The 14,917-nt window shown below is 44.6% G+C and overlaps 1 protein-coding gene across 1 annotated transcript; it reads right to left on the bottom strand.

Moving 5' to 3' along the window:
* Positions 1-6,948: 6,948 nt before the first annotated feature.
* Positions 6,949-11,626, bottom strand: LOC142588648 (cellular tumor antigen p53-like). The gene is made up of 2 exons (XM_075700477.1): positions 10,809-11,626; positions 6,949-8,836 (listed from the first exon to the last, which is right to left on the bottom strand). The coding sequence occupies exons 1-2, from the start codon at positions 11,523-11,525 to the stop codon at positions 8,528-8,530; spliced, it is 1,026 nt and encodes a 341-aa protein (XP_075556592.1). The 5' UTR covers positions 11,526-11,626; the 3' UTR covers positions 6,949-8,527.
* Positions 11,627-14,917: the final 3,291 nt, after the last annotated feature.

The raw sequence follows: 14,917 nt of genomic DNA, 5'->3' as shown, positions 1-14,917 counted from the left end.
AAAGACAATGCTTTTCACAAAGAGGCCAGAGCTGGCATCACACAAATTCTTTTCTTTCAACTTCTTATTGTCTGCCTTACCAACTAACTACTTGTGATGGCGCAGTCAGGTTGCCAATGGAGCCAGTGACAAAGTGCAAAAAAAGAAAGGAATTAATGTCATTGCAGTATCTTGGTTTGAGTTCACAAAGGTCTCCAGTGCCATGACTGGCCACCTCTGCTAAAGCGGAAGCCTGTCGCGAGCACTCGTGCATGGCTGTTTCCAGAAACTAACTGATGTAAAGAAGTGCAACTTTGTGCATGCATTAGAGGGGCCCTGAAACACTTGTCTATCTAATAGTTTCGCCATTAAAGGATGTCTCGCAAATGTCATGCAGCAAATGCTTTTGAATCTTTAAACTATAAGTGGTGTTATCGCACCGATACCCAGCTTTCTCTCTCTTTTCATCTCTGAAAGCGTGCTGGAGGGTATATAGCGGAGAAGCCAGAAGGGCAAAGCCCTGCCCAAAAGTTTAATGTTGCGGCGGTGACAGGGCTCATCGCAGCACCCCTAGGTAGCCTCGGTAGACTACACTACGAGGCACACCACTGCTTGGAGGCCACGCGCAGCAGATGCAGCTGGACCGGCGGATGAAATGTTTTTAAGTTGTTTTGAGATCGAAGACATGTATATGTTTCATTTACAACTCAACATTAGCAATTATGTATTGCTGAGAGTGCTCTCACGATCACGAAATCAGCCAGTAGCGTTGTTGGATTCAGCTGCTTGCAATGACACTGCATGACAACATAGTGGAAGTGAGAGCAAACGATTTCGCTGTTTTGGACACGACGAGAGTGTAAATTTGCTGCTGTATGCTGTGCAGCAATATTTGGCTCACATGTTCACAGCAGCCTCTATGACAGATTTGCAACGTTTTGTATGATCTAAAAGTGTTCAAGGGCTCCTTTAACACCCTCAATTTTCCTGAGTGAGCATGGCATCTAGAGTTCAATGCTAGGTTAGGTTCAGCGCTAGGTCTTGTCAGTGAACCTGCTCATGAAATTAGATTGAAAATGATGCTTGTGCATAGGGAAATGCTATGCCTGCTTCCATGCTTCATTGGCAACTTCTAGCCTGAAGGTGCTTAGTGTTTAGAGTCTGCTTCGCTCGGACCACTGTATCGTTTTAATTTGCGCACAGAAGACCCTCAGTGGAAACGATGTGTGCACGTGCACAACACTCGTTTCAGCAGCGGAAGGCAGAACACTGTCCTTGCTGTGCTTCCAAGCAAATTGAGTGGATTTTGACTGTGCATCCATTTGGCTTTTGCTGTTTTAAAGGTAGGCTCACAGTACATTGCTTGAATCTCAGAGTCTCACTTATAAAAAAATGCAAAATCAACACAGTCCTCTGCAGTGCTCAAACATGCGAAACACAAGCAAAGCAGACTAAGAGATGCTCTGCTAAAACTCTCCAAGAAGGGAACATGTGAAGACTTCGTGAATTCATATTCTGTTCATTATTTCTTTTTCTCACAACCACTTTTGCAGCCTTGCCCTTGTTTTTTCTACCAGAATACTGCTTAGTCTAACCAGAATGACGCAGCCCAGCTGGCACACCCCAGACACTTCTTCTAGTAGCCTATGCAGTGGTTTTGGTACAACGGCTTGCCACATGCAAATTTTGTATGCTTGCACAACTATTTGCAGCTTGCTAGTTGGTGTCATTGTTATCACTACAAAGTTGCTTACCTGTCATCATAATTTTAAGTCTTGCATGAATTGAACATTGTACACTTCACACATCTTGCCTCTTGACAAAAATTGCATGTATACTTTGACTTTCATTGTACCAAAACTCGTGGGGGATGCGAGGCACCAGAGCCAGAAGGTTCTGAATTAATTTTAACCAGTGTTTTTGCATTCTGCTGCCCTCAGTGTGTGGCTGCGGCCGCTGGGAATCAAACTCACAACCTCATGCTCAGCTACGGAACACCATAGCCACTGAATTACTGTCGTGGGGGCATAGCTTGGGTAATTTCAATCAAGCGCTATATTGGGTGGGATTCAATGAAAGTGTGAAGAGACTATATGAAAGCTTTGGATGCTGCCGAAGTCAAAGGCATTAAGGTCACCGTTTAGCTACACAAAGCCTAACACAATTTTTCAATGCTGAATTGAATGCCTTGAAATTCTGATTTGCTTCGAAATGCAGATTTAGGCACTGGAAACTTAACACAGAGCCCATAGTAGCATTTTTGATATGCTAGAGGGACTTTTCGGTTGTGGATAGTTCAGCAAACCAATGACTAATTGCCACACCAATTTTTTACTCAATTATGATTTAGTTTTTTTTTATATATATATATATCTGTTCTCCATGACAAGAAAGAACTTGAAGAAGTTGCAACTTTCTTTGGTGTAGAATTGTGTTCACGCTTTATGCAATTACTAGACGGGCATCTAGAGTCGTTGCATTGAAGTTTTTCAGCAATTTGGGATTTGAGGCATGTGACTGTTGCATAGCACATAAGGTGGGTGCACAGGACTGCGAGGTATGGGATTCCTTGTTACACAAGCAGTGACACGAAAAGTATTTCAACTGGCTAACATGTTTGCTAGCTTATAAAGAGAGTAGTTAAAGGGAAGCTGAAAGCTTTTCAGAAAAAATGAGTGAAGAGCAATACGTCGTGGTTTTCAAGCCTCTGAATTCGAATATCGCATCGAAATTGAGCGAAAGAAAGCGCAAACACACTTTATTTCGACGAAAAGTGCAGCAGCAGACACGCCCGGCTCGCGCTCCTCGCTTCCTTCCGCCTGTGATTGGTCGGGCACCTCGTGACGTCAACAATGGTGTTCGTCCGTACCGACTGCTGCCGCTACACATGAAGCACGGTGCAAGGTAGTTTGGTGCTGTTTTGCTAAGGTGGTCATGGAAAATTTCGAGAGCTTGCGTTTCTCTGAGGAGTTCGGTGTTAAGTCCAAACTCCACGAGAGCAATTTTGCGCGCAACGATGACGGGCGATGGCTTCGAGCAACAAAACAGGCCGTCGCTTGAACAGATCGCTCGGTGTTGTCGCTCAATCGCTCTTTTCTAGAAATCTAGAACTCGTCGCTCGTTGCCCGGAAGTGCTACGAGCGACTAGCCAATAGTGCGAAGCCGGAACTGGATGTACATAATTCAAATACTACTGTTTGTCGCACGGAACGACCAAACTATTGAATTTTACACGTACAAGAATAAGAACCTAGTGCAAGACCTTCAGAAATATTTTATGCTCCTTTTTCAGTAAAATACATCAACTTAAATTGATAAAGCATGCGTCACGCTAGTTTCGGCGCGTATATTGCTGCCCTCATACCGGGAAGTCGTCGCTCGCGTGGAGTTCGGCTTGCAGGCGACGAGTGAACGCGACAGCCATCGCTTCGCTTGTCGCGTGCAAGATCACTTGTAAGAGGTTTTATACTTTACTCCCTACATGTACGAGCCGATTTCGAAGAGCCAGCCTCTCCAAGAAGCACAAAATGCTGGTGCAAGCACTGCTTTCCACGTGAACGAAGGTGAAGTGCTAGCATCTCCTTGTGTTGGAAATGTTCTTTGGCGAGTATGTATTTTGCTAAGCTGCATTCAGCGTTCCAGTGAGTACGTTTCCGGGCAAACAACTGTAGCATTATGTTCCTGCATGCCTCTTCACAGAACGTATGGTGATGCGATCTTCGGCATTTGTGCGCTGCCCCAAAGCTGTCGGCAATCTATACAGACGGTTTAAACACGGGAAAAGTTTACCGGCTGTTGCAGCACGTGTAGTATGGAACCTTCATCAGCACGCCATCCGCACGCTACTCGTAACCGGCGAATTCCGTCGGCTATGTGAGATGGTCAGTTTCTCTATGTGTGCGAGAGAAGGGGGAGCGCAGCGTCGTGGCATGAGCAGGCTTTCCAACACATGCAAACTTTACGCTTGCACTGCGTTATGGTAGATGCATGCAGGCTATTTCACGACACACATGCGAATAGAAAATTCGCGGCGCTTGGCGATGAAACCTGCGTCAAGGATGGGAGATAAACGTGCACCTTCCGTTCAGCATGCTAGCACAAAGAAGAACCCAAAGCACGCATTATTGATAAACTCCGTTAGTAATCTTCACGGCAGTGGTTAGAGCACAACACTGTTGTTCTTGAGCGCTTGAAGTTGTTTCGCTGAACAACAGCCTCCCACTTAGCTGAAAGCTTCTTGTCTTGCAGAAACTAATGGAACATCGGAACATCATTGCGGCCGCTGGTTTTCGTGCAAGCATAGGCTGCACAGAACGCCGGCATGATCGCCCTACAAGTTCAATTGATGCTGCGCACGTCAACTACCATTCCTATATACACACAAACAAAGAAATGTAGGGTCGAGCGAAGCAGATTAGGACGGCATGCACGCAGAAATAAGCCCGGTCAGGCACGGTCGCGGAGACGGCGAAGGAACGGAACACCAGTGCTGACGTCACTACGCCGCGGTTTCCGGTCTGCACTCGCATCGTCAGCGTCAGCAGCAGCGCGCGGCGCTCGACGGGGGGCGGAGCTACAGCGCAATTTTAACCGAGGATTGCGTCGCTCCTAAGTGAAAAATCCCTCCCAAAATTTTACCTGCGTGGTTCATAAGGTTCCCGCATCCGTATATGAGCGTCTTATTGAATTCGACAGACTCTTAAGCTTCCCTTTAAGGAATTGGCCTGGTGGCTCCAAGTTATCACTTGCTTAGAGCAATGATTATGAAAGCCTTGTAGTTCAAATAACAAAAACAGTGCACATCAAACATGCGCATGATTTGGCACATGCCAGCAGTGCTGTCAATTTTATCAGGGGCAAGAAAAAAAAAAGAGTGGGAACATTTACTTGCATGAGTCCACATATTTCCACACCTTGAACTTTAACTCCTAAGACTACTGCTATGAAGCTGAAGGTCCCATGGCAGCGTTGCTTCATATTACTTAGAAAATTGTGCAATTTTAACTATTAGCTATGATGCAATTGCTCAAAATTGTGTAGCCTGACAAGTGAATATTTTCCAATATGATCACTACAGTAATGGAAGTAGTGTTCATAATGTACAGTTCACAACAAAAGTTTGCAGAACATGGGAGCTATAAAAAATTTTGCAGCCCAGGGCCACATATTGCAAATGATGGGTGCAATGTGATGGTCATCTGCACGAGTGAAGCATGCATGTGTCTGTTCCAAGGTCCTACCAGTAGCTATGTCATTCTACTGCTGAAAATGACATCAGGGGTTTAATTCCTAGCCATGTAGACTGTTCCAAAGGAGGCAGAATGCAAAAACATTGATCTGTGTAGATTTAGATGCACATTAGAGCCCCAAGTGATCAAAATCATCCACAGACCCCACTATGATGTTTGTCGCAAGCCTGGTGTTGCTTTGGGATTAAATCCCATGAACCTCTTCCGTGCCATGCTATTATCCCAAATCTTGATTAAAAATGGCCAAATTGTTTTTGAATATTCTAGCTTTCTATATGTTTTACTTCCTAAGAAAGAATAGATTAACACCTGTTTGTGCTGTTCCATGGATTATCATCTTAACCAAAAACTGTGTGAAAAAGACATGGACGAGAGAGAAATGACAGGCGTGGGCGCTACCCACAACTAACAGTTTATTTCCAAAGAAACTGTTCATTGCGAGTAGTGCTTGTGTTTGTCATTTCTCGCTCATCTATGTCTTTTTCGCACAGCTTTTTGTTAAGATGGTACCACAGCAACTCACCCAGCTCTCAGTTTCCATGGATCGTGTGCTGCCATCTACCAAAATGACAACTAAGCACCGAGATGAAGCTAGCCTTGTCCATGGCATTTCTAGAAAATGCAAAGTGCCATTGACAAGCTGGGCTCGTCTTTAGTTGTTTTTACTAGAAATGCGTGGATAAACCCAGCTTGTCTAAGAACAATTTAGCTTCTTCACAGCTCTTTTGTTCCATTAACTCTTGCCCTTTATATACCTTACACTGCTCAGCAAATAGGACAACATGTGGTGCACTGTTTACCAACAACCCTGTCTAGATAATATAACAATGTGAAGTTGCAAAAGTATGTACTAGTGAAGAGCAAATACAGACATTTTTAAGTACAAATTACATAGTTACTGTTATTTAACACATATTAGATTTGAGAATTCCATATTTTTCAACATTTACTTGTGGTGAAATACACGGGTGAACTAGGACCACTGAAGGCCCGCATGGAGCTAATACCCATTTCGGTGGCTTTGCGCTGGGCCCTTCAAGCATCTGCCAACTCAGCCAGAAATATTTGAATGCTCCTGAAAGCCCTCTTCTGAGTTCAAAAGAAATTTGTACTGTGGAAGGCTTCATTGCTGCACAGAGGAAATGATAACTGAGTCAGCATTAAAAGGAATTACATTTCTTGTGAAACAAATTTCAGTGGCTAAAAATTTAATGTGCATTATGTCGTCTTGATTTACACAATGTCAAATCTTCTTATTGACTTTATGTACACGACACAAGCCAGTAACATGAAATGTGGTCAAACACAGAATGTGGCATCCTATGTGTGTGACCATCTTTCATAATTGTAACACTTCGTCTTGTTATAACTATGCACCACAACTTGACATCCATGCATGTTCACTTGCTTTGTTCTATTACTGCCATTGACATGTTCACTCAAATTGAAGTGCTACTTGCTGCTTTCAAGTGAGTTTCAGAGGGTCTAGTAGACCTTTTAGATTCATCTGTTTCTTTATTTTTAATCCACTTTTTAGAATGAATATTTGGTGCTCCATTTGATATTTGAGGCCTTCTTTTTCTTTTTTTGTCTAATATATTCAGTTTTAATATTTTGCTATTCACACATATCCAACATGTTTACACACTGAGCACGGCCACAAAGCAAATACGAGGAGCCTCACGGCAGCATATGTTCAGGTTAATTAAAACATAACGTCTCCAAAACATCTTTCTCAATTTTTTCAATGAATTGCATTTTTATTATTATTGTTTTCCCAGAAGAGGACGAAAGGGCATACATACATTAGGGATGTAACAAGATCTTGCCATGCACTGCAATAGCTAGATAAAAAGGCAATGGTGGTGAGACTGGTCACAATAACTTATCACACATCACAAAAGAGAATTAAAGTACCAAATTGTGAAAAAAAGAGTCGATTAAATACAAATAACATACAGAAAGAATAAGCACACTCATGAGACAGCATTTCAATCAATGATGTGCAATATTGCACCAAGATGACAATGTCATGAGGTTATCACACTATCACAGATATTTAACTTGTAAAATGGCAATGACAACGCATATATAAAATTCATGTATAACAGTAGTCATGCATAAGGTTGCATCAAACTATGAAATATAAAAAATTGCGGCACTGCAACATCTTTAAATAAGGCACTACAGTCCTAGCCAAAATAGGCATACAAAATATGTCGGAACAAAGGCACTGGTGGAAACTGGAGTGCCAACAGCACAATCCATGCAGCCCTAACTTTTTTCCCAGATATAGTAGCAAATGGCTCTCACTTCAGACTACATGGTTCTCTATGTTCAAATATGTGCTCAAACTAAAACATTCAAGTTCACATTCAAATACAAATATTGAATTTCATACTCAGAGCAATGCAGCTCTTAAAACCAAGGTATTGACATACCAAACACACAGGCACACAACATAGGCACACTTACATTCATTCTGTACACACTTGCTTATAATCATACTATGAATTGTAACACTCCCTTGCAGATGCAGGTGTGTTCCCGCAGCTGTGACAGCTGATCAAGACATAGCATGAATGTGACTTCATGAAATTGTATTTGGTAAGGACTACTTTAAAAATTATACTCCTTTAGGGTAAGATTTGGTGACTGACTTCAAACTTGCACTTGCTATTACACTTGAAGGCATCATCAGTTCAGAAATTTTCTTTACAGTACTAATGTACGGAATGCAATCACTGGACACAAGCGACAAACAAGTGTGGAAGTAATCACCTCACTGGATGGCACAAAATTATGGCAACCTGATTAAATAACCTCACATATTATAATCATTCCCTTGAAAAACAGCAACCTTTATTAAGGTCTTGCTGCTCAACCCAGAGCTTAGTGGCACAATGTGGCATTCACACATGCACTCGCCACTGCACAGTTCACCACTCAATCACCAAGTTGCATTTCACTGCTGTGAACAAAAAAAGTTTCTTGCAAGAAATTAAGTTACACTGTTTTATTTAGCTGATAGTACCAGTCTCATGTAGTTCTAAATAAAATGGGTTAAATAAAACGGTAAGAATAAAATAACCTTGGCACATGCCAAGCAGAGAGTCTTTCTACTGGTTGGTCATTTAAAATATATCTGTCATGACTGGAGTCCAAATGCTTTAGAAATGTGGTTTCCTTACGGGTGTAGGCGTCACTCAGTAGACATAGTGCAGAGACTCACAATTGCATGTACCTAGGTCTCTAGCACACGTGTAATGGCTGTCCAATGACGCAATTCACTCGTCTGGCTAATCATCTGATTCTGAAGATGGATTTTGCCGCATCCTGAGGCTCGGTGTAGTCGCTGCATGTGTGCCCTCGAGAGATTGGTGAACATGGTATAAGAACTTGTACACGTCTCGATCTTTCACACGTAGTAAGAAAGTACCGCCGCGGCCTTCGCCTCCGCTGTCAGAGCTGGATCCGTCGGTACAGTCGGCATCTCGATGCATGCTCGTTGACGGCAAGGCGGCGCGGGCCACCAGCGCTGCGCGCTCACGTTCTTCACCTTGCTCATCGTGTCTTCGATCGCGGCCTGGGCAGGCACAAACCTTCACCTGCATCACAACGTAACAGCACACATTACGATGCATCAGGCACGTACCAGGGGGGGGGGGGACCCCCCACCCAAAGTTAAGCTGCATACCCCACTTCCCACCCACGCCACCACTCCTCACACACATTCCTAAAGCGCCGCCAAATCAATCTTGAGACTTGACAGCTATTCGGCGGTCAACATGTTGCAGCCTTTTTCACTCCTTTTGGATGGCGGTAGTTATCGGCATCTCCTGGGGTGTGAAGGCCAGTTTTCTCATCGATTTGGTACCGGCGCAATTAACTCAAGATGCATTCACTTTTCACCATCTATTCAATGGTCACGCGCACATCGGTGTTGCTTCGTTAGTTCAACCTTCTTTGTTTAGACCGATCCAGGGACCAGGAAAGGGATTCGGTTCATAGTCAGCTGTTCTGTATGCCCGTGGAACGAGCTGTGATCGGAGAAAATGCCAGTTGCGTTTAACTTTTCCGTTATTATTTACTGGAGTGATGGCTCACCACTACGCTGGCAGATCCTCGGAACCATATACCTGCTATATTGGTTAGATAAGGTGTAAAATAAAATAATGCGAAACAGCGTCCATCATCAAACCCTGCAATAACCGTTAAAGCTATAAGCAATATGACTGCCACCCGTTTCCTCGTCTGGTTTTTCCCTACACTTTTAAGCAGAATTACACCCTTTGGGTTGTATCTTGCCACACAATGATAATCATCATCTGTCTTGTCCGCATTTCCTTTCTTTAATGCTGCGAGCCTGGTACCTTCCATGTCACGAACGGCATGCACGTTATCAGCACGACGGGAAAGTGGCGGCAGCATTTTCAAGAAAGAAAATGCAAGCAAGACAGGTGACCATTATTGTTGTGTGGAAAGATACGACCCAAAGGGTGTACATTTGTCTAAGAGTGTAATTGTACAGCACTTTTCGTGCAAAATTGGCAACTGGGAACAAGAGTCGCAAAGAGTTGAGAAATTAAGCTATCTACTAAGGGAGAGCAGAGGCAACAGCCAAACAGAAATGAAAAGCGAAAATTAGCAAATTTAACAGCAGTTTGTGAAAATATTTATGGACCAACATGTCTTTATTTAAAAAGGAAGTAGAGAAAACGCCGCCGGAAGTGGAGAATGTGTCTTACGTGCGAATGTGTCTTACGTGTGTCTTGAATGACACTTCTAGGTCGAGCCACCTGACACTTCTCTGCTGTGGTTACATGGGTGGTTTTCTAACCTGCCATGGTGGGCGCAGTAAGTCTAGAACCGCAGCGTCCTGCGCTTTACGCAGTTGTACGGGACTCTGGCGGCCACGTATCGTTACAAAACTTCCCAAATGCGTCCAGCGTCGGACATCGCATCGGCAAAAAGAATGCCATACCAAGTTCAGAATTATGCATACCGAACCACTCATCTACCACCAAAGTTGCTCATGCCTGTCTTTCATTCTTTAGAAAGTTATTCCTCGGAATGTTGAGAACGGCAGCCCACAAACAAATGTAATGAAAGAAAAACACAGACAGTGCATATCTTATGTTAGCTCTTCTCAGACTGAAATATTAAAAGTGCGAAACAATAACAGCACATCGACCCACGCAAGAGGCCGCATTTCTACCAGAAAGCTTGCGTTCGTGCATAGCGTTCGCCGCCAGCGTTTCCCGGTAAATGTTACGGTTACATAAGCTGCAGTTGCCGGGAAGCATGAAAAGCAGTCAGGGTCTTTGAATGCTATCGCGTTCCACTCTTAAAGGCGAAGCTTAGGCGTTCTCCGAATTTTTCATTTCTCTTTTGCGGGTTTACGCGTCTTTATAGCGAATGGTGGGCATTATTCACATCTGTACTAGTAAAGGTAACCCCCCAGCCCTCATTTGCATAGAGAAGTTACGTTGGGTTGGGCCCTCTCCAAAAAAAAAAAAAATAATAATAATCCTGGGTACGTGCCTGCGATACATGCACATGCTGCGCGTCATGCCCCACCTGTACGACGCTGCGTGCCAAGTCCTGGCCTTCGGGTGACTGCAGCAGGAAGACTACTTCAGTGGCTCTCCGTCGCAATCCGCCCGGACAGCTGTTGCGACAGCCAAACGTCAGGCTGAAAGGCTCCGGTCCTAACGGCAGTCGAACGCAGTGACGCCCGCCGTTGGCTTCGTCGCAGCAGTTTTGTGCCTGGGGGTGATCGCAGTGGAACCACTGATCTTCGCGGGAGCCGGCGCCGAGTGCGTTTGCTGGCGTGCGATGCGCCGGACACCGCAATACATTTTCTCGCCGGGACTCGGACTCCCGAAAAACCGCGACAGCACAGACAAACGAACCTTCAGGCGGGGCGCGCTCGGTGACGAACCTAATGGGGCACGGAGCGTTCACAACAGCGTAGAGCTTGCGAAGCTGCTCGGAATACGTCCAGTTAACGTTTTTTCCGGCTTTCGGTGCACTCGCGATTACGGCGCTGAATCCGAAGTCACCGGACCATTCATTTACACATTGGTTAACGCTAGATGTATTTGGAGCCGTGGTCTTCGGCGCAACGTCGAACAGTTGCATAACGGTGTCTTCGTGCGGCAACTCCTCGCACACATTTGGAGGCCAGAAAATAGCATTGCTTAGTTCCTGCCAAACGTCGCCGGGCGCGGAAGGCCCCAAAATCTCTTCATCTAGTAGACCGCATTCGCCTCCCCAATGCTGAATGTGAGTCATCGCGCCGTTGCATCAGCAACGCGAAGCAGCCGGACAGCTGACAAACGCCGGCCGGCACTCACTCGAACATGCCCGGGCAAGTCCGCGAAGCGGACCACCAATCCCACCAAATCGCATAAACCGAGACGCAATTACTCATGAATCGTCGACGTACAACAAACGTCAGTAATATTAGCGGTCACGTGTTATTAAAGTTCTACCAATAAGAAGCGATGAGAGGGTTAGAGAGCGGCAGTGTGTTTGCGCGGCAAAATTTGAACGCGTGGGTATCAAACGCACCCGCTCACCTCAACAACCTTTTTTCTTTTCTTTCTTTAACACCTGTGGCACTCATAGTATTGTTTGCATCTTCCAAAACGGTCTCTTGCTTTTACGTAGCTTCTATGTATATATGTGTATTATCTGAATTAACGACATGCTTTTTTTTCCTTCAAAGAAAAAAAGATTGTTCCATTTTTTTATTTGTTAATTGATTACTTATCCGTCGTGACGAATGCTGATTTCTCTCCTGGTGTTTTGCGCGCTGCAGTAAAGCAGCTACAATCAGTGTCTAAACGTTTCTGTGTATAAGGGGCGCAAGCAATTTACTTCTGCACACATCCATAATTGATCCCTCACCAGCAGTTTTATAGCGCATTGTGGTGTCGTCTCCCTTCTGTCCTTGTCCGCTGGCTCTAAATATGCTTTCCAAGACAGTTTACCAACACGCCCAACAAATAGCAGTGCTGCAGTATTTTATTCTGTGTAAATGACTTGTCAAGTAGCGTAAAACACTAATTAATACCTTTTACCGATGACTGTGTTACTTACAGCCCAATTAATTCGCAGACAACCTACGATATTATCACGTTGCAACACGACACGAAATGGGCCCTGCGACGTTACCGTCAATCATTTTGCTTTGAAGTAGGAGTGTGCGAATAGTGATTTTTGAGACATAATCGAATAGTGCAAGAAGCGAATCGAATCGCATATTGAATAGTTTCCGATTAATGAATAGCCGTTGTCACAATTAATGTAAAACGATGTTCACATCACAGTATTCTTAAAGTTAGCATGTTTATATCATGACATAGTACGTTATGAAGCGTTGTTCATTATAAGCAAACAAGTGGTTTAATTCTTCGCACGCACAGGGCTCTTCAGAAAGCTCGAGTGATCGCTGTACAGTCTGTGAAGTATGGCTACCTAGGTGACGTAGTCTGCTCCACTACGCAAGTTCTGGTGTTTTATTTCTATACTATGCCTGCGGGGGTAAAGCTTACCGTACTTTTGACCAATTTTATGTTTATTTGGCCGCAGTTGATGTTCAAATGTTCGGAAAGTATTTGAGAAATATTCTCATTTACGAATAGTGTCTATTCGATTCGAAGACCGAATCGAATAGGACCCTATTCGATTTGTTATTTGAACGTTTTGGATATTCGCCCACATCTACTTTGAATGATTCCTTGCACGGTCCCGAGTTCAATGCAAAAAGAATTACGAAAATCGGGGCACGCAAACAAAATGTATTCAACATCGAAGTTCAGCACAGAAGTAGACGAGAAGAACAGCGTCCTTTTTCACATTTTGAATAGCCCTGTGACGCGGCGGTGTACAAATGAGGACAGCGCGTTTGTGAACATGTACCAAAAGCTTACATATGAAGGTGGCCTTGTCGCAGCAGCTGAGGGCCGCGCCTTTCGACGGCGTCGTGTTTTGATCCGTACCGACGGTAGCATGCAGGCTGCTTCGCTGAAGTGAACGAAGAAGACGACAATCAATGGGACGTTGCACGTGATTTTTTTCGTTCATCTTGGCTATTCAGTCTCTAATAGTCCGTATGCGTAAATTTTGTCTTACTTTTCATCAACTTGGCGCCCCGCCACGCTATGTTTATTTCAATGTACTATGAACTATAGTACTAGGAAGTATTACTAGGAAGTATTATTAGGAAGTATACTTTTTGCATATATTATGTATTCGCCCCTCCTGCTTGGGCCTACTGTAGGCCTGCAGTATGTTCTAAATAAAAATAAAAAAAAAGTATTAGCTGCGAGCAGTCGAAGTGGCGGCCTGTTTTATTGAGGGCGCCGCCATTTTGCGATCGCAGCGCCGTCTATCGTGCGGCGCCATGCTGATATGTGGGATCGCGCTGGAGGGTGCATGGCGAACGCGCTGTTGACGAGTGGCAAGTTTTCGCGCTTTCCCAAGCGGTGTCAACAAGCTCTTTGGATTGGAAAACTTCTTAGGGTGTCGTCACTAAGCTTTTAGCTTCGATATAGCCGCATTACCGAACGGCGACCCGCCCAGAGGCGCTCCCGCAGCTCTACCCACGATCGAAATAGGAGGCGGGTCAAGTCTGAACTTTGTCGATACATAACGTATACATGTAACGTGTTATTATTGTATCTCTAGCCTTGAACTCTATTAAGGTATCACTCAGGCGGCAACTATAAGAGGTGTCTCCGGTGTCGTGCGGTTTGCCGCACCAGCGTACATCCCAATCCAGGTAACTGCGAAGCTCGGAGGAAGCACGTTTTGCTATAGCTTTCGTGGTCCTAACGTTTTCGCGGTACGATTTTCTAAACATGGTTTATCTGGCACCCGGGCATCAAGCTTTACAAAATAAGGAACTGTAATATAACTCGAGCGAAAGGGCTGTTAACAGGGACAAAATGAACTGATGATAGTAGCTGCGAATGTGCCACGATCAACCAGACGCATTGAAAGATTATGCGTACTCTTAGGTCTCGAATGGTGCCTGTACGTGCAAGGGCACCTCGCCTACTCGAGAGAGCTGAAAAACGAACTACTTTTCAACTGCAACTTTGTTTTCTGCAGTAATGCAGCTTACCGGCGAGATTCGGATGCACGGGAGAGCCCATGTGAACTAGGGCCGGCGGGCACACGGTAGGCACGGCTTTGGTTGCAGAATGGAAAAGAACACACCTACGTTTCTTAGTCGTTTTTATAATACGTCCTCGGTCAACTTCCGCCAGAACGTTGGTTGCCAAGCATGATAATCTTAGATCACGTTTGAACAGAATAACCCCCGTATTCAGAAATGCAACTTAAGTTGAAGCCCATGCTTGACTTGATCTAAATGACGCCTATCGTGAACGCGCCAAAGGAAACGCAGTGAGCATCTTTGGGCACGTTAACGCTAGGCGTAAGTTTAATGTGTGTCCACGAAGAAATAGTTAGCATCATCCATACGCAGTAGTTGACCGACTTGAATACGCAACTTTCTTTTATATCCCAGTTTGATCATGGTTGCCGAGTTCCGAGTTCGTCGCCGAGCCCCCGCTCACTGGGAACAAAACCTTCCGAACATACACGCGAAGTCCTTTCTGTTTATGCCGGCAATACAAAGCGGACGCTTCTCTATAGCAGCGGCGGTGTCCACG

This window comes from Dermacentor variabilis, chromosome 1 (genome assembly GCF_050947875.1).
Source record: "Dermacentor variabilis isolate Ectoservices chromosome 1, ASM5094787v1, whole genome shotgun sequence".
Taxonomy (NCBI): domain Eukaryota; kingdom Metazoa; phylum Arthropoda; class Arachnida; order Ixodida; family Ixodidae; genus Dermacentor; species Dermacentor variabilis.
Note: the sequence above shows the minus strand (reverse complement) of the source record. Positions and strands in the feature narration are given on the sequence as shown.